This window comes from Podarcis filfolensis, assembly GCF_964270895.1.
Source record: "Podarcis filfolensis genome assembly, chromosome: 1".
Taxonomy (NCBI): domain Eukaryota; kingdom Metazoa; phylum Chordata; class Lepidosauria; order Squamata; family Lacertidae; genus Podarcis; species Podarcis filfolensis.
In genome coordinates, this window is record NC_139604.1 from 31,969,335 (window position 1) to 31,989,611 (window position 20,277).

A 20,277-nucleotide genomic window follows, 5' to 3' on the forward strand; every position below is an offset into this window, starting at 1 on the left:
TTGGAAGAAGGGTGATGATAAGCTTGACTCACAAAGTCATCTTCATCTACATGTTTGCATCCCAAAATATAGTCCTCAGAAATCTCCAGAGAAAGACAAGCCTGATGGACTGGACAGTTGCTATGTAGTTAGTCTTGCCTATAGTCTTTTGGAATTCAGGAAGTTCAAGTAAATGAGAAGCACATATCCATGAATTCAGGTTGCAGCAGATAAAAACAACTGTGTTAAAGATTAATCCCCATCCCCAGGTCGATTTGCATATAATGAAGCAGTGTGATTCAACAATAACAATCCTGCACAGATATCAGATTGACCCTATATAGCTGTTTATGGGAGATAAAGGCCCATTTCACAGGTAACACTAAGGATGGGTACACACCAGACATTTAGTCATACGTGTGTGTGTGTGTGTGTGTGTGTGTGTGTGTGTGTGTGTCAGGCCTGGAGGCCAAATGCAGCTCTCTGTCTAGACCTCAGGATGGTCTAGCGCAGGCAAGCCCAACTCTCTAGAGACTGCAATCTACTCCCAGTATAATAAAACTGGCAGTGATCTACCCATTGTCATCGACCATAGTTGTTGAGCCATTTTATGAGGGGGAGTGAGCAGAATTGTTGAGCTGTTTTTACAAGGGGATGACAAGAGTTCTTGAGCTTCTTTTAGGGACTGGGGCAAGAGTTATTCAGTTTACCCCCCCCCTTCACCAGTGACAGCGATGGGACACAGCACAGAGGGCAAGGCGTGTCACGATTGACCAGGAGCACCAGGGCGATCTACCTGTCAATCATGGTCCACGGTTGGACATTGCTGGTCTAGCACCACACCCCTCACTGGCACTGATCTGCACCCCCCTTGAGTGCTTCTGCCAGACTGGAATATACCCTTGCACTCAGTGGTGGCCTTTGGACTTTCAGATTCCGGCGTGCGTTCTGTGTGACACAAAAATTTGGCACCCCTGGCCTCTTGCGCCTTCTGCTCCAAGTCACTGTTGCAGCACCCTCTTGACTCGACACCCAGTGCGGTTGAACCAGTCGCACTCCCCTAAAACCCGCCCCTGCTCTGATATTGCCTATGTTTGCCTGGAAAGAGGAGTGTGTTGAGGATATGCAAAAAGCACTAGCCTACTGAGGAAAGGTGAAACGTCCTTTTGTTGCTCCTCCCACTTTTGCCTCTGGCTTCATTCATGTGGCCCTCTGAAAGCTGTCCAGAACAGAATGTGGCCCTCAATCTCTATAACTCTATAACACATCCCTGGGTAAGGCCTCCTGCTGCCGCCACTTGAAGAATTACTGCTTTACATGTAAGTTATGGTTTTAATCTATTTATATTAACAAAAATCTTATTAGTCTGTCCTGTTCCGTGGGAAATGGGGAGTTAAAAACAAACCTAAACAAGCCTGAGAAAGCAGCAAACTCATCAACTCCAAGGACATTTAAAGCCAGATGGTGTTTTAGACACAAACTATCAAGGGGGCATAGAAACTGCACGATAAAGAGTTGCTTCTGTTTGCATCCAAGCAGTGTGTGTTCCTGGACGGGAGGGTGGGGGGTTGATAGTGTGTTGGGGGGGGGGAGGGAATAAGCAGATTGCTTTAATTGCAGGGACAAACTCTTGTAAGCTTAAAAAGAAACATTGAGTAACACTGACTGATCTGTGAGAAGAGATTTATGTAAACTGCACCTAAACCACAAGTCACATGGCCTTGTTCTCCTCTCCCCTCCCCACCCCGTTCGTGCGTTTGCTACTTTTGCTCACAACTGAGGTTATGTTTTTAGTTTGCTTCCTTCCTCAGTCGCGCAAGGTTCGTTAAGCAATGCTAGCCTGTGAATGACTTCCAGTTGAATTCAAGATGTCCTTAAAGAGGCTCATTCAGCAGAACCGCAACGCCAACTGTGTGGGCTCAGTTTACACCCCATACTTGGACCCAGTAGGTAACCCACCACTGGACAACAAAAGAAGCCAGGCATTCACAAATTCAATAGACATGTTGTCTAGGGACTACAAGCAGGTATGTTTCATTATTATTATTATTATTTCTAATCCGGATTTCACCACGAGGGTGGGTTACAACAATTTAAAAAGAGTGTTAAAAGCAGATAAGTGTTCAAAAGAGTTTTAAAACCAGTTAAACCAAGTTACAGTCAAGAGAATGGGGTGGGAAATATATCTATCAGAGGTATCAAGGATAAAGAGGGTTGCCTTCAGCACACCACGTAATTTTTTGGGATATGTCTTTCTTATGCTTCACATTTCCGTTGCTGCTCTTGTTCATTCATTTCCAAGTTGGGCTAATGGGAAATAACCATGCAGACGACTTGTTGGGTAGATTCAGGGCTGGTCCACACATGAGGCAAGGTGTGATCTTTATCACCCCTGCCCCGTTCCTGATGTAGACCTTCATTCACCCCTTCTTCCCTGGTGGTGAGGAGAGCACCATTTTGTGGTTTGCCTCGGGTGCCAAAATGTCTTGGGCCAGCCCTGAACTGTCTATTGCAGGCATCCCCAAACTCGGCCCTCCAGCTGTTTTGGAACTACAATCCCCATCATCCCTGACCACTGGTCCTGTTAGCTAGGGATGATGGGAGTTGTAGTCCCAAAACAGCTGGAGGGCTGAGTTTGGGGGTGCCTGGTCTATTGCTTTTAGAGTTGCAATCTTTTAACAGTCCTAGATGCTGGCCTATATTATTCACCTGAACCACAGAAATTTAGCAGGTGAGGCTTTCCCTCCATTTATCTCTATGCCACAGAAATCTACACCTGTTCAATTTCCATGTCTTAGGCTACTGTTTTAGGGCTGGTCTGCCCATTAGGCAGGGGGAGGCAGCTGCCTCAGATGCTCAGCCAGCTGATTTGAAGCTTTGAGACCAGGAAACAAAGGGTTGTCTTTTTAATTCTACTCTGTGGGAGAGGTGCTTGTAAGATTTTCTTCCTCAGATGCCAAAACAACTTGAGTACTAATATTAGGAAAGGAGGGTGACTTGGAAAGGTGGTGTTCCTTCTCAGGCCCTGGGCACAGAAGCAGGAATTAGGATTGGCACAGGCAATCCCAGTTGATTCTAAGGGATTGTGGCCAGGCATGGTCTGAAGTGCTTGCTTGTGCTGTGGTTAAATCTTGAAAGAAACCATAGGCGTGGGCTTTGGGCCCAAGATCAATTCACTGTTCAAGCCACCTCTGTCAATAAGTTCCTTGGCTGCTTGCTAAATTGACTAAGGTATGCCATACTTGGGACTGCTCTCAGTTGACAAATGTGCTGAGATGGATTATATTTTTAATCAAGAGAGGCTCTTGCTTTCCACTTTTGGGAGCTGAAATTTGTTCCCTCAAGTGTAAATCGTTTAACGTCAGGCAATGGTGATGACTGGGTTGTTGGTGCCTCTGAGTCAGGGCTGGCCCTAGGTATTTTGGCACAGTACCCAAAGCCAGTCAAGTTATTTTGGCACCTGAGGAAGAAAATCCCATAAGCTCCTTTCCCCCTTCCCTGGAAGTAAACGCGTTGTTGTTGATGATGTTGTATCAAATGGTGCCTTTGCCCTAGCAATGCACTTTCACTAGCACAAGATGAGACACCCCATTTTCCCTTGATCCCTTCTACCAATAGCACCCTCTATGGCATACCCCATTCTGTTTCAGAGGGTCCGCTATTCTTCAGAAGCAGATACTGCAAAACAGGAAGAGCTGTACTGGGTAGGAGGACTCTTTGAAAATCCAGTGCCCTGCCTTGAGCAAGCACAACCACTTCTGTTAGTGAAGAGTCACAACTGAAAGGCAACCCACGACTTACAATTTATTCACTTTCATGACATCCAAAATCAGTTGTCTGGGGCAGCAGCTTCACTCTGCCTAATGGTAGGGCCAGCACTCTTTGGAGAGATGCCTTTATCAACAGCTAGTAGCCATGATATGTGCTTGAACCAGAGTCAGGATGCCACCCAACACCACCCTGCTGGTGAGCAACCAGGAGAGAAGGAATTTTTCCTTTTTGCCCCACTTGAGGGATTCCTGGAAATACAGTAGCTGGTTGACCACTGTGGGGTTTAGAATGCAGATGGGCTTTTGATCCAGGAGGGCCATTTTTAACATTTCTGTGTTCCTAAGCTGGGGGAAATCAAGAGGGTGTAACCGTCTTCATCATGCCCTGAATTTGAACTTTCAGAGTCACCTGCTTCGCCCTGTTCAAAGGACCCTGGACCAGGTGGACCTTATATGATCGTAATTCTCACCGGCAGTTTTGCATATGTAAAGCTTTCATCTAGCATTTTGTTTTCTAGACACAAATGAATTTCTAATGCAATGCCCTCCTTTCTCTCTTCTCCTTCCAGCTTGCTCTAAGTAGGACAATCTCTTCAGGTGACTCTGTTGGCCCTCAAAGGTAATAATAATAATAACAATAATTTATTATTTATACCCCGCCCATCTGGCTGGGCCTCCCCAGCCACTCTGGGCGGCTTCCATAAAAACCAAAAATACAATAAAATATCACACGTTAAAAACTTCCCTGAACAGGGCTGCCTTAAGGTAATAAAGGCATTGCTTTCTCTCTCTAAATATTAGTTCATTACACTGCTACTAGAAATGTGACAATTGTGTGTGGAGGCCCAAGACAGATACTGAAAGAGGAAGATGAAAGTGTGAAAAAACAAATAACTACAATGAAATCCGTGGGCTGGAGAGTTGTGGAAAGACTGAGCAATGCATACCCACAGCCCATCCCTAAACCCAGTAGCTAATGCAACCACCATTACATATTGCAGTGTGGCAGAGTATCATTAGAGAGTTAACCACCTTCGTATTTCTACTTGAAATGAAAGGTGGTATATACTTTGATGACGATGATGATGTTGGGAATGGATTTGAAATCATTTCTCCGGTGCATGGCTGGTCATTTCCCCTGTGCTACCAATTGGGTAGACAGAAGGCCAGGGTGCAGAGGAAGTGGGGCATCACTTTATATGTGATGCGTTCCTTTCATTCAGTGGCCCAGACCACACAACCAAAATGGAAAGCCAAATATAGGGACAGAAAGGATTCATGCATATAGTATTGTGAAGGGTGAAGCAATTAGGTGGTCATTTCACTATATGCCCAGCACAGAACTCAAAAGTGGGTTGAAATGATGCCATGCTGGAAAACATGGAGGTAAGCTGGGAGCTGGGAGGAAGGATGAATGGATGAGTCTATTTCTCATCCATGTCACTCTCAGATGTGTTTATGCAGAAGTCCATTCATTCCCACTTCTGCTACTTTAAAAAAATAATCAAATCTGCATGAAAATTTGTGTTTTTGAATGTATTTCCCCCCTTTAAAAAGGTATTTTCTCCTAAACATTTTTATATGCATTTCAGTATTTCATCTTTCTTGAAGCTGAAAATTGCATCGCAGAATTCAGGGAAGTGTGAAATCTGAAGCATAACTGTTTACAGTTTTGCTTGTTAAGTCTGGGATGTGCAGATCTGGTCAGAGGATGAATTCCTCAAGTATCCTTGGCTGCAGGAGATGAGAGGCAATGACACGATTGCTTCCTTGAATGCTCAGCTTTGCACACATCCAGTCAATCCACATTCTCACAGTGAGAATGATGGATTGGTGATGTGTACAATTGGTGATGATGGAATGGTGATGTGCACAATACGTCCTGTAAATAATCCTGTCCATGTGATCTTTGGAGATGTGGGGAGATTCTAGATTTTTCATTGCACAGCACTTGTTAAGAACTACTGATGCTTATGATGAACAGTACATTTATTCTAAATTAAGCCTTAAACACGTTATTTCCTTCCAATGGGTTATTGACTTTGTGTGTATCTGTGTATCTCTCTCTCTCTGCAGAAAGTCAGTTAAAATCTTCAAAGATGATAATGAAACATTTGGATTTGAAATTCAGGTGAGCCTTTAACACTATGAATGCAGGGATATTAAAATGAGAGCTCTCAAACCATTCTGGAGTGCTGTTGCCATTATCAGGTTAGCCCAAGCACACTCATACATGTAAGCAGGTGTGTGTGTGTGTGTGTGTGTGTGTGTGTACACACTATGGGATACTTGGCTCTCTCAAACCTGGAGCTGGTCCTGGCTTTTTCCTCAACCTAACCTAACACAAAATTGTTGTGAGGATATAATGGGGAGAACCATGTATCCCGCTTAGAGGAAGGAGGGGACAAAAATGCAAACAAACAAAACAGAAGTGCTTCTTCACAACCGTTAGAAAGAGAATGTTTCATGGGGTGCTAAACTGCTCCTCGTGGTTGTTACCCCATGTTGACTGGAATGGGGAGGTCTTTATTCCATGCTAAGCCAGCATTTCATAACTATGAAAGACCCAGTGTGGCCTACTGGTTAGAGTGCTGAATGAGGACCTGGAAGAGAAGGGTTGAAAGTTAGAAGGCTACTCTACTCAGTCTGCCTCACTGGGTTGTTGTTGAGGATAAAATGGGGACACAGTGAAGAACCATGTGACCACCTTGACCCCCATTGGAAGAAACTTGGGATATAACTGTTACAGCAACAACAGCTATTTACCATGCATAAAGAGGTGGATCGGGCTTTCTGTGAGAGCTCAGAAGATCTCACAGCACTGAATGCCTCAGAGATGAATGAAAGAGGCCCCTGAGGTGTCTGAGTTCCTCTTCTTCCTTTCCCCTCACTTCCTTTTCCAGTGCTATATTGTGAGGAATATCTGTTGTGGGCATTTAACCATTGGAGCGGGGAGGTGGTGTTGCAGGGCCAGCCCTGCCATTAGGCGCGTCAGGCAGCTGGTGTGGGGTGTCATGAAAGGACAGCAAATTGTTACTGTTCTATTTTTATTGCCAGGGAGGGGCAGAGATGCTTGTGAGATTTCCTGCTCGAGGTGCCAAAACCACTTGGTTGGCCGTGTCAGCAGCATTTGCTGCTCTGCCTCAGGCAGCAAAATGGCTTGAGCTAACCTTGGGAGGGGACACTGTTTAGTCATTTGGACAGGACCTGATTAGGGCCAAAACAGTTACCGTACTTTAGATTTGCTTCACATTCCCTTCATTTTGTTAGTTGCAGCCAATAGCTATGCCCAGGCAGGAGACCTAAGGAACATTGCTTTGCCTCTGACCAGATCCTGACATTGTAATTTTATGTTGTGAACCGCCCCGAGATCTACAGGTATAGGGTGGTACACAAATTTAATAAATAATGATAATAATAATAATAATAAAGTGTCCCCCTGTTCTACTGGGTGCTTATTGAATTATTATACACACCTACTGTCAGACTGTCTTAGAGCTGTGTAACACACCAGGGCCTTGGACACATATTTTCCTTTGTGGTGCCATATGAGCAATTTCTTCCTGATCTTCTTTAAATGTCTGGGAAGGAGAAGGACAGCCTTGTTGTTGGGTGGGAACACTGTTTGTTCCTGTTAGTTCCTCCCCTCTACTATTTATCTTTTAGAAAGAGGAAGCATTTGTTTCAGTGTTGCGTGGGAGAGTGACTGGGTAGGAGGATGCAGTTTGATGGGTACGTAAGCCAGTTTCGATACTACTTCTGTGAGCTGGTGCCGCAAGATAAACCTTTTCCTGTTCCCAACGCTGTGTTTCTGTTCACAGACCCTTCGATTGCAGCGCCACATCAGCCACTCCTTGGAAACTTGCACGTACATCTGCAAAGTTAAAGAAGGAAGCCCCGCCTCTCTTGCCGGACTCCAAAGTGGTAACTAGCCTTTTTCCCCACCCTAAAATTCACCCAAACAAAGTTCACTGCAGGGATGGGGAAAAGATTCAGCCCGAGGACCACACTTCCTCACAGGCAACTTTCCAGGGGCCACACACCAGTAGTGTGTGTGTGTGTGTGGACGTAGACACAGACACCACAGATACACCCACCCCTCTCACCATGCAGGTAAGCAAGAGGCGCCAGAATTCAAGGATACATTCTAGTCAGATAAAATCACTACAAGATGGCACAGAGTGAAGCCAGTGAGCAGACTGGCCTGGACCATAGGAGCCAACCTCTAGGGGCAGAGGGGCCTTTACCCCCCCCCCAGTTGATGGGCATTGCCGTTCAAATGGTGTGCATGCACTGCATCATGTGATCGATTATGTGTGGCAGGGCTTACCTGCCCCCTCCCATATTTTATTCAAGTTGGCACCTCTGGCCTGGACAGAGTCTTGAGGCCTGGACATGGATGTGTGGACAGCCACAGTCAGACCCTGGGCCTGAGGTTTCCCACTCCTGGTTTACTGCTTCTCCCATTTGCTTTTTTTTTTTTTTTTTAGGGATACAGAGGGAACAATGAATATACAGTCTCTAATTATATCCGTTTTTGAATTATCACAGGTTATATTTTGACCAACATCAACGGAATGAGCACCGAAGGACTTGCTCATAAGCAAATGGTGGACTTGATCAAGTCATCAGGGAACTTTTTGAGGTAATCAAAAGCCCTTCTGCCCTAAGAAGACAAAAAGGGGTCTCTCATGGTTTGTTATTGCTGCAGAGAAACAGCCAAGGCAGCATCCGATCTCCAGCAATGGGCACAGGCCACAAGAAACATTCCAGGATTCAGAATATTAGAGAGAGTATGCAGGCAGGCAGGCAGGCAGGCAGGCAGGCATTTGCCATCAAAAGCCAATGGTGCACTCAGGGCAGGACTTTGGGGCAAAGGTCCAGGGCCCCACTCAGCAGAATGAGCAGGAGCCCAAATGCAGCAACAGAACTGGCTTACCATAAATTGAGCTTAACTGAAAAAGGTGGTGTCTGTACAGCCATTAAGTCCAGAATCTGAAACAGTATTCAATCTATTTAAGAAACTTACGGACAACTCTTCGCATTGTGATCATAGAGGACTTTACAACGTTTTAAATAAAGCAGCACTACTTCAAACCATAAAACACAATTAAAATGACAACAGATTTAAATCAAAACAGTGGGGACAGCAGAACAATCCAGATACATAAGAAAATTCATAACTGCTTAAGCAAGCCCCTCCAAAGCCTGAGAGACCGAGCATTTTATTAATAAGGCAACAGAATTCCAACAATATTGTGGCCAGCCATACCTCCAGGAAGGAGGAATATCGTAGTCTGGGTGCCACTACAGAGAAGGCCCTCTTTCATGTCACTTCACAGCAAGGTGATGGGACAGTAAGCTGCACCTGCCAGTCTCAGAGCCTGAGTTGCCCGATAGTTGCAACACAGCCTAAAATGTGGCTGACATATGACAATCAATTAAAGTCTGTTACGCTATGGCTCCTTTGGGACATATCAATGGGACAGAACTCAGAGGGGATGTAGGCTCCTCATCTTAATAAAAGTACACCTGTTTTCTCCTATGCTCCCTTCTCTTTCTCAACCACAACCCTGGAATATCTCTTTGCCCCCACTACTCAAGCACTATTTAATGGCATTTAATCAGAAATGGATTTCAAGTCCTTTCACATTCTTAACCAGTAATACATATTCTCTTGGATTAGGCAAGAATCAGTGATGACATGAGCCCAAGTTTGCCTCCTTATCCACTTGAGCTGCCAGAAGTTATTAAGCTTGTTTTAATTTTATTTATTTATTTGTTGAATTAATATACCACCCTATACCCGGAGGTCTCAGGGGGTTTTCACAGAACAAAATCAAAATATAAAACATTCTTGTCCCAATAGCAATCTTGTCTGTCTCAAAAATCAAGTATGCAAATGATGTCTGCAAACGTTCATATTTGCCAGAGGCAAGTACAGCGGTACCTCAGGTTACATACGCTTCAGGTTACAGACTCCACTAACCCAGAAATAGTGCTTCAGGTTAAGAACTTTGCTTCAGGATGAGAACAGAAATTGTACTCCGGCGGCGCGGCGGCAGCAGGAGGCCCCATTAGCTAAAGTGGTGCTTCAGGTTAAGAACAGTTTCAGGTTAAGAACGGACCTCCAGAATGACTTAAGTACTTAACCCGAGGTACCACTGGAACAGGAGATGGCTATCGCCATTCTCCTTGTGAGCTTTAGCATGGCTTATATTTGGTAAGGGAGAAACAACCAAGACTATTTGGAGCCACAGTACAATGCAGGAAACACATGCCTGACATTCATATTAGCAGTATGAAATTTTATTAATTGTGGTAATAATAAATAATAAATAATAATAATGATACTTACTGTTTGCAGGTTAGATACTGTGAATGAATCCTTTATAATGAAGCGGATGGAACTGGAAACTAAGCTGCGGTTCTTGAAGGTACTGATTCTATATAAAGGATAGAAAGCATCAGTTTTAACCTTTATGCAGAAACCACCCGAAGATACATTTGTTTATTTAGGGGCTTATATCTTTGATTTTCTTCACAAAGTGAACTCAGAGTGGTTCAGATAACAAACCATAATACGAGACATAAAAGCAAATTCAATATACATACTCCCAAATCAATAAGAGCAACAAAACAACATCTGCCATGCAAAGTAGCAACATTATAATCACTGCATCCAGGGAAACTACCCAGCCTTTTCTCTGTCCTACCTGAATCAGGAGAGCCAGCTGAAGGGCTAGGCAGGTGTTTGGGGGCAGTGATGAAATCCTTGAAGGATGGAGGTGTCATGTGTTCTGTTATGTACTGAGTTGAATAGGATCCAAACTGCAGCAGTCTGATTGGTCCTAGAACAATAGGATCCAAAAGGCAGTAGTCTGATTGGTCCGAGAACAATAGGATTCAGAATGCAGCAGTCTGATTGGTCCTAGAACAATGCAGCAGTATGATTGGTTGGCAGGAACCACCCAATCATGCTCCAGATAGAAGTGAATCCACAACCTGATTGGCTTACAGTAGAATTCCGGAATTAGCCAATCATGTGCAGCCCATTGTGAAAATAATGTATATAAAGCAGATACTTTGAGGGGACTTTGATTCATTCCTCCTCACCACTATGAGCTGAATAAAGAGCATGAAATCACTTTGCAACTCTGAGTATATTTCATGTTCTAAGTTCTCAAGTCAAGACAGTGGAGGGGGGGCAGCCTGTTCCAGCCTACATGGGGTTGTCCTTCAAGATAACTCAGGAGCTTCAACTGGTCCAAAAGGCAGCAGCTGGAGTTACATTTAGAACTCATATAACCCTTGTTCTAAAACAGCTGCATTTGTTGCCAGCAGTTGGATGATGTTAATTGCTCTCAGCCTAATTTAATGCAGGTGAGAGGAGCTCAGAGGGAGAAGAGGAGGGGGAAAACATGGGGTGAGTTGGGGAAAATCTGATATGGAGGTGGAGGAAGCCCTTTGCTGGAGATTTGTTCAGATCTTTCATCCTATCCTTCCCCTGGCAACTGGGGGTGGGGGTGGGGAGAAGAGGAGGAGGAAGAGAGAAAAAGAGAATGAGAATGAGGGAGGAGAAAGGGAAACAGAAAGGGGAAAATAATGGCCCCACCCACTTTACTCCAGCCCTGCCCGCTGCTCCCAACGAATTACCCCCTTCCCCAAAGAATGTAGTCTCAACAGGTGGGGGTGGGGGAGAGGAGGAGGAAAGTTCCTTAGGGGGGAAAGCCCATCTATCTCTGATGGATATTACACTAATGCTAGCCTAATGAAGAGTAGAGCACTTGCCCTAGACACTGTTTTTTGGGGACAAGGAAGACAGAAAATGGGCCTCAACGTACTGCTGCATGTCTTCAGTTATAAAAAGAGCGCAAAATTATTAAATCTTCTATTGCCAGTTTTGACTCATTTTGCAATGTGATTAATGAGCAGCCAGCTTTTCTGCTTGCTGGAAAGGACTTAGTGCAGGCAGCAGCTCAAGCAGAATGGCATCCGTTCAGCCTTCCTTGGGCTCTGTGCCTGAAGCTTAAGCCAGGAAAGTACATTTCAGCCCCCGAATATTTATATTGGGAGAGGGGAGTCAGCAAGCATCATGTGATTCCACCTAGCTTCTGATGATTGGAAAGCCCCACTTTGCAGAGTTTTTAACAACGTAACTCCTTGTCTAATTCATGATGGAACAACACCCAGTAGAAAAAGTAGCCTTGTTCGGATTTTCAGTTGCACAGATACTGAACCACCAAAGGAAAAAGCAGAATTGTGTCCACTGGCCTTGCTGCTGCTCTTTCTCCTCCTCCACACCTTCAGTGGAAGGCCTGAACCTAGTGGAAAGTTGCACACATACCATTGTACATGCTCAGGCTCCTCTGCATTTAACTGGAGACCTGATCACGTAGGTCTCCCTTGAAGCACCTATGCATTTATAACTGAACATCTCAGGAAATTAAACCATTATCCTTAACACAGAGGTCATGAATTCTTGTCCCTGATTCGGAATTAAACTTATTTCACCTTCCCTTCTACTCATTGGGCGTGAAATCCTGGCAGGGACAGGGTTAAAGGTTTCTTTAGCTGCACAATGGGGCCTTCATCTTGATTAAGTCGTTAGCTGCTATGAAATTCCCATAAATCATTACCGCAACCATGCTGCCAATATCCAGCAGAGAATATGAGGGAAAGGTCCTTGCACTCTGCTGCTGTTCCACTCTGGTACAAAATCTTGAAACCGAAGGAGGAAACGTGGGAAGGCCACTGGCCCAGCCAAACTGCTTACATAACCCCAAAGCCACCACCTGAGCGTGACCTCCAGATGACACCAAATCCTGGGATGGTAGCAAGCGCCTTGATTAAAGCAGCTAAGAAGGCAAGGGATTCCTGCCATCCAGCCTAGAAAGAGCTAGCAAAATGTGCTTGAACCGCAGAGCCAAACTTTTTCATTGCTCTGATTAATGAGAGAGCACAGTGGCTGATTATTATGAAGCCTGGCAAACTAGGAAGAATGTTGTCTTGTCACTTATCCAAAACTTGGATAAACTCCCTGATGATGATCTTTCTCTCTCTTGGAAGGAAAGCTTTAGGAATCGCACTGGGATTTAAGGAAAGGGATTGGAGTTTAAAGGAAGTGCAATACATACATTTGCAGTAATCTATGATACACAGTACAGAATGTCACTGCTCAGCTGTTCTAGGGGAAAGTGAGATGGGATTATGTGTCCCAATAAGAACATAAGGAGATCCTTTTGGATAAGACCAAAGACCCACCTAGTCCAATTTCCTGGTCATTTCTCTTAGATTCTGATGTTTCCCTTGGAAGTTTCTCAACTCCCCAGGTGTGTGACCAGTAAGCAAATTTCGAAATCTGAATACCCAAAGTCCATCATAACCCCCCCCCCACACCAATAACTTGGATATGCATTATACCTTCCCTCTCCCCTCCAAAAAACCCCCACCATTCACTTTAATTAGTGTCCAACTGACTCCAATGCCTTTGGGGGGTGGGGGGGTTGAAATACTGATTTAAAAAACAACAACAGGAAAAAGGCAACATGAGAAAGAGGGATAAAACACTAAACTGCATTTAACAACAAATACAAATCCCTCAGACACAACTGGACCAATTCAGAGAAAATCACTGGACACGTTTGTCACAATCACAATGGGGGCTCGAGTGTATAACCGAGCTACCTTATAAAGTGTTGTGCCCTAAATTGCAGTGATCTCTGCTTGCCTTTTACAGAAAACCCTGCAAGAAAAATTGCTGGAGTTCCAGTCACTGTGCTTACGAGAACACCACCTTGCTAATGGTAAGGCTGAATTTCCTATGATAGAAAATAAGAATGCATAAACACCCCAGTTTCCTCTGCAAAAATGATGTGAACACCAGTGAGTCAATGAGTTTCCTGAGTTTCAGATTTTGGTTTGCCTTTGTTCTCTCCTGCAGATAAAAGGTTTGGGAGAAGCTCTATAGAAGAACACCATAGCATAAATTGCCATGATAGGTCTTCAGTTCCCCCAAAGAATTCTGGGAGCTGCAGTTTGTTAAGGGTGCTGAGAAGGCAGCCCCTGCTTCCTTCTCAGAGCTACAATTCCCAGACTCCCCTGTGAAGATAAATTGATTCTTGACCCACTCTGGGAACTGTAGCTCAGAGGGGAACAGGGGTCTCATACCAACTCTCGGAACCCTTAGCAAGCTACAGCTCCCAGAACTCTTCGTTGGAAGCTATTACTGTTTAAATTCATATGATAATACTTTAAATATATGGTGTGAATGTGGCCATATGACACTGACTGTACACCTCTGGCTGGTATTAAAACATTTGCCTGAAATGTGCATTTCCTGAAAGTTTCTGCTTTCAGGAAATTGCATTTTAAACACTGCAAACGAAGCTTTTCACCTTGCTGATCCAGCCGATTAGTTTTTAATTGTATTTGTTTTATTGATTTACCTTTACGTTTTATTATTGTTGCTATTTTGTTTCTAATCTGCATTGTAGACTGCCTGGGGGGTAGGTATTTATGAAGGGCAGTTTATAAATGCCTTAAATATGCATACATGATTTTTGTATCCACTTGTATTGATTTTTCAAGGCTGCTGTGAGCCACACTGGAGAAAGCAGAACTCCCCAGAGTCTTAATAAACAGCCTTTACTTATTATTTATTTAATTTCTATACCGCCCTTCATCCGAGGATCACAGGGCAGATTACAGTATAAAAACGCAATATTATTTGTAGTATGTGATACAAGTGTAAACAAATGTTGGCCCCAAAATAGAAGGTCACATGAATTAGGCTCATCTCTAAACTGAAGGTAGAGAGGAGATCTGGGACCTCCACAGAGACCTGGAAACAACGAAGAGTTTAAGTGATGTAGATTAGGGAGAGAGATGGTAACAGGTCCAGCATCAGCCACTGAGTTCCATTGCTGGGTAGAGATTTAAATCCAATTCTTGCCAGCCCTAGTTTGATGCTCTTATTGCAGGGGCTGGTAACCTGTGGCCCTCCAGATACTGTTTGACTACAGCTCACCTGATCTCTGACCATTGGCCATGTTGACTGGGGCTGATGAGAGTTGGTGTCCCACACCATTTGGAGGGACATCAGTTTGCCATCGCTGCTCTGACCATTATATTACACCAGCTCTCAGGCTGGCTAAGTAAAAAATAGAATTTAACATTTGTATAGCATAGGGGTGAGGAACATTCCCCTTCTGAGCAAACTTCCAGAGGTTGGCAGGGCCAGGGGCAAATGTGGAGCCACTGTGGTGTGTTGGACTAGGGCCTAGGAGGTCAGGGTTTGAATCCTCACTCAGCTATGGGTGACCTTGGGCCAGTCGCAATCTCTCAGCTTAACCTACCTCACAGGGTTGTTGTGAGGAGAAAATGGGGAGAACCACAGAGCTCCTGAGAGGAAAAGGTGGTATATAAATGTAAGAAAGGAGGAGAAGAGCAATGAGGGTGAACACCTCTGTAGAGTTGGCTAGTTCCTCTATGCATGCTCACACACCCCAAGCAAGCAAGAGGCATTATCAGAGTTCAATGACACATTCTAGTCAGGCAAAAACACTTGGAGTGTGAAGAAGGGAAAAAATAGAATAGAATAGAATAGAATAGAATAGAATAGAATAGAATAGAATAGAATTGAATTTATTATTTATACCCTGCCCATCTGGCTGGGTTTCCCCAGCCACTCTGCGCGGCTTCCAACAAAGCATTAAAATACAGTAGTCTGTTAAACATTAAAAGCTTCCCTAAAGAGGGCTGCCTTCAGGTGTCTTCTAAAAATATGGTAGTTGTTCTTCCCTTTGACATCTGGTGGGAGGGTGAATAGGGATTAGAGTTCCAAGAGAGGCCAGAGAGACTTGGAGGGCCACATTTGGCCCCTGGACCTGAGTTTCCCCATTCCTAGCATAGCGTGTTTGAGTACTCAAAGAATTTACCATGCATTTTTTAGTTGTAATCCTTACAGCGACTCCGCAAGGTTAAGTTATTATTATTATTATTTCCTTTTCTGCAGATGGCAGAGAGACTTGCCTAAGGCTCCCTGATAAGTTCATGGCAAATGCAATTCATAGCTCAGTCTCGCCTACCACACTACACTTCACCAGCTTTCACATTCACACAATGTGCACAGTTAGAATGCAGAAGTGAAACACACACACACTGGGGAGCTTATCGTGTCATCTGAGAGCTACCAATGGGTGGATCTGTCAATTTCGGTTTCATTCAATTTTGCATTTCCCCCCAACCTTAATTTCATATCTCCACATTTCTGCACCAGTTTGCAATTTTTTAAAAAAAGAAAAAGTCCTAATGGAAATTCATCAGCATTTTAGTCCCGTTTCTCCTAATCTGCATAACTGTATGCAATATTGCCTTACACATTTTTGCAAAGCAATTTCCCCCGCCCCAAAATAACAGTTCAATTTTGTATGTTATTTTCAGTAATATATGCATCTAATGCACACTTTACCACAGTGTATGGATTTTTGTACACCTTACTTGGCTGGAAAACTGCATTGCAAAATCCAGGAAAGTGTGAATTTTGAAAGATGGCTGTGTTTTGGTTCTCATGTTGTTTCAGAGAGTGTGAATTAGGAAGGATCACCTTTAAATGAAAACTGAATGTAATTTCTCCCCCATTCCAAAGTGAGAGCTCCAATGATATTTCAGCAAGATCAGTACATTTAGTACCGTGGAACCTCGGGTTATGTACCATCCTCCTTATGAACGCTTTGGGTTACGAGTTCCACTAACCTGGAAGTAGGTGTTCCGGGTAGCGAACTTTGCCCCAGGATGCGAGTGGAAGTCGCATGCCGGTGGCGTGGCGGCAGGAGGCCCCATTAGCAAAAGCGTGCCTCAGGTTAAGAACGGTTTCGGGTTAAGAACGGACCTCCAGAACGAATCAAGTTCATAAAGGGAGGTACCACTGTATATTATTCCAGCTTGTGTGTTTTGAGGTATGTAATGCGTGTTCTCTTCTGTCTCTTTCCTAGGGGAAATGTGCTCGCCACTTGAATTTGTGGGACTGGAAGAATCTAACTTATTTGGTGATTTTGCTGGATCAGGGTCAGCCTTGGCAAACAAACCCCGATTTCCCAGCGAAAGCAGCTGTTTAAGCCGCCTGAGCTCAATGACTGTGGACAGTGAGGACAGCTTCTACCAAGCCTACGATTCGGAGGATCCTGCCAGTGGGACTTTTAGCCGGCAGTCGAGCACAGAAGACGACTGCTTCCTCTCGAGGGACAGTGATGCTGCCTTTGTGAAGAGTTCACTGAGAAGGCACAGAAGCATCAGTGTGACGAGCAGTGGGTCAGCCTCTCCCTCTTGGGATGGAAGCAACGTCTCGAACATATTTGGGACTCTCCCGCGGAAAAGCCGGAAGGGAAGTGTTCGAAAGAGGCTGCTGAAATTCATCCCTGGCCTCTACCGAGCTGTGGAAGAGGAAGAAAGTCGTGTCTGACAACTGAAGTGGGCTAGGAACTGCATCCTTCAGTGAATATCTGGGCAACAACCTGCAGCTTTCAAACAGAAGTGCAGGTCCTACGTCAGGGACAAAATACAATTCCCATCATCCCTGATCATTGGCCATGCTGGCAGAGGCTGATGGGAACTGGAGTCCAACAACATCTAAAGGCCAAAGATTTCCCCATCCCTAACATTGCGCCTGCACTTCATTCAGTGAAAAGTCAATGGAGGTGAAGGGAACACTTGAGACTGAGAGACTTGTTTTTGCCTGAAATAGTTTCAAGATATCCTCATCGATATTATATATGTATACATGGCATTTGGGGGGTGAAGGGCAGGAGGGTGGATGGCTGTTTTCAAATGACATTCATACATTGTGGGTCAGACATGGCAACTGCTAGGAACTAAGTGTCACAATGGTCCTTTCCCAAGTCTTACTAGCTGCTAACAAGAAAATTAGACATATTTATTATCTAGGTGATCAAACAAAGGCCCATTCACAAGTTTGGCTCTAGCAGCACATTTCCTTCACACAGTTATTAAGGGTTCGCAGCTGTCCATGCTTGTTTTCTTCTCCCTTTCTGATCACAGGGAAAAAGTAACCCATGAGCCAGAAGTATATGTGTGTAGTGGTTTGCAGGAGTACAGCATGATTTGAGGAGCCTTAAGAAGCAAAGCAAATCTATTATAAGCATGAGAATTGATGCAATCTTGTGAACCAGCATACAAGTATATTTAGAATTATTTCTTGCATGTACAGCCATACCTCGGGTTACAAACGCTGCAGTTTGCACGTTTTCGGGTTGCGAACCGCACCGAACCCCGAAGCACAAAATGACATCACACACATGCGCAAAATCGCATCACGCATGTGCACAGACGTGGCGCTGCAGGTTGCGACCATGCCTCCTGCACGGATCACGTTCGCAACCTGAGGTATGACTGTATGTGCAAAGAAGATTTGGCAGCATTAATGAACTGGGTTCTTAGAGCTATAGCCTTCAGATGTAACTACACTGCCTGTTCCTGTTCTTTGATGTACGGTGTGTGTTCCAGAAGAAAAAAAGACCAAGTGCTTTAATACAGCCCCCCCTTTTGTAAATATAGTTCAAATTGCATTTCATGTGTATATATTTGAATATCAGTTTTGAAGAATGTAGTGGTTGATATTTGCATTTCAAAAAACAACTGAAAGGTGGTCACCAAATGGTAAATATTGGGATATGGATATCAGAAGTTGTTCGAGGGGCAGGGGGTGGGAGGGGTTAAAAACTCAAACATGCTAAAAAAATAAAATAATAAATTTTCAAGGTCCACATTGGGGGGGAAATGGAGTTTTGAGATTCTGATTTCTAAGTGGCTGGTTTTAGAAAGGCATGCATAGCTCCACCTCTGGAGTTGAATAGGTCTGGTCATGGCCTACACCTAAATGACAGATGTCCTGGAAACTCTGAACTCTCTAAAGCAGGGGTGCCCAAACTTTTTCCAAAGAGCCAGATTTGATGAAGTGAACATGTGTGAGGGCTGACCAAAGTTCTTGAGCATTTTTTAGGGTTGAGGTTGTTGAGCTTTTAGGATTTCCCCCCGGGACATATACTGCCACTGGGGCCTGTTTAAATCAACCGGCAGGCCAGATTAGGCCCCTGAAATGCTCTAAAGGAAGATAGGAAGGATAGACAATGGAGGAGCAAAATATAGCAATGAACAAGGCTGCAATTCTGAGCACGTTTAAAGATAAAGGGACCCCTGACCATTAGGTCCAGTTGTGACCGACTCTGGGGTTGCGGCATTCATCTCGCTTTATTGGCCAGGGGAGCCGGCGTACAGCTTCCGCGTCATGTGGCCAGCATGACTAAGCTGCTTCTGGCAAACCAGAGCAGCGCACGGAAACGCCATTTACCTTCCCGCCAGAGCGGTACCTATTTATCTACTTGCACTTTGGCGTGCTTTCGAACTGCTAGGTTGGCAGGAGCAGGGACAGAGCCAAGAGGAGCTCACTCCGTCATGGGGATTCAAACCGCCAACTTTCTGATCAGCAAGTCCTAGGCTCTGTGGTTTAACCCACAGCACCACCCACGTCCCCTGAGCATGTTTACCTCATAGTAAACCAGACCCCATCAGGGTATATGTAAAGTTAGGATTCCCCCCCAGTGTTCATCACTGTACACACTGTTCCCATTGAACTACATTAACCGTTTTGCACAGTTTGGAGAGTTCAGTTCCAATCAGCGCCCTCTTTGCTTCTTCTTCACCTACTGTTCTCAAGCAGAGTGAACTTAAAAAAAAAAACATTTAGAGGATGTGGTCAGGGCCCCTCTTTCTTATGAATCCTGGAACTGCTTGCTAGCAGCTGTCTTTCATGACGTGGCCTAAAGGGAGGAGGATGTGGCAACCGTGCAGAAGCTAAGCATGTCTGGATCTCACCAGGTTCTGGGTGAGAGGCTGTATGGGAACTTTCTGCCTGCCACCTTTGAGATCTACGTTGGAAGAGATGCAGCAAGATATAAGCGTATCAAATTAATAAGCAAAACACCTTGACTGCAGGGAGCCAGAGTACCTGTACTAAGTACTACTTGCACACAAATAATTTCGTATTTTTTAAATTGGGGGCCTAACAATAAATTAGACAAGCACTGCCCCTTCTGGGTTTCAGACACCTAGTCAAAACTGCTCTATTTCAGGAGGTCTGTGAAACCTAAACATTTTACATATTTTAAAGAAGGATTTTCAGTTCTTGAGCTTTTAAATTTTGGAGGTTTATGTTTTTAAATTTTGTATGTTGTAAGTTTTATTGTGAGACCTACATGATGAAAAGCAGGATATCATTTTTCAAAAAATAATTAATATGCGGGGAAGCAAATTTCTGCATGTCCATTCTCAGCACACACAAAGGGGAGGGGGGCTTTGGTCTTTCAAATTTCAGCAGTGCCCTGTGCAAGGCCAAAATTCAGCTCCCTCACCTCTATAGGGGGCTATAGTTGTGATGCCCCGAGGCGCTGATGGGAGTTGTAGTCCAACAACATCTGGATGTCACTACATCAGCTACCTGTGCATTTGGACA

The 20,277-nt window shown here is 44.4% G+C and overlaps 1 protein-coding gene and 1 long non-coding RNA gene across 2 annotated transcripts in view; one reads left to right on the forward strand and one right to left on the reverse strand.

The window, feature by feature from the left end:
• The window catches only part of LOC310746218, a 55,377-nt gene that overhangs the window by 17,012 nt on the left and 18,088 nt on the right, over positions 1-20,277 (reverse strand). The window contains exon 3 of the long non-coding RNA XR_014540519.1: positions 10,108-10,195. This is a non-coding gene — a long non-coding RNA (uncharacterized lncRNA). The remainder of the gene's footprint in view (positions 1-10,107; positions 10,196-20,277) is intronic.
• Positions 1,596-20,076, forward strand: CYTIP (cytohesin 1 interacting protein). Its single transcript, XM_083579703.1, has 8 exons — positions 1,596-2,006; positions 4,319-4,368; positions 5,826-5,880; positions 7,571-7,673; positions 8,301-8,394; positions 10,117-10,186; positions 13,489-13,555; positions 16,745-20,076. Exons 1-8 carry the CDS (start codon positions 1,848-1,850, stop codon positions 17,209-17,211), a joined length of 1,065 nt encoding a protein of 354 aa, XP_083435829.1. The 5' UTR covers positions 1,596-1,847; the 3' UTR covers positions 17,212-20,076.

Bases quoted from the DNA above. Each gene is read 5' to 3' on its own strand.
- CYTIP (XM_083579703.1), top strand. From the start codon at position 1,848: ATGTCCTTAAAGAGGCTCATTCAGCAGAACCGCAACGCCAACTGTGTG. The intron at 5,881-7,570 runs GTGAGCCTTTAA...TTCTGTTCACAG, and splicing joins CATTTGGATTTGAAATTCAG to ACCCTTCGATTGCAGCGCCA. The intron at 10,187-13,488 runs GTACTGATTCTA...TGCCTTTTACAG, and splicing joins CTAAGCTGCGGTTCTTGAAG to AAAACCCTGCAAGAAAAATT.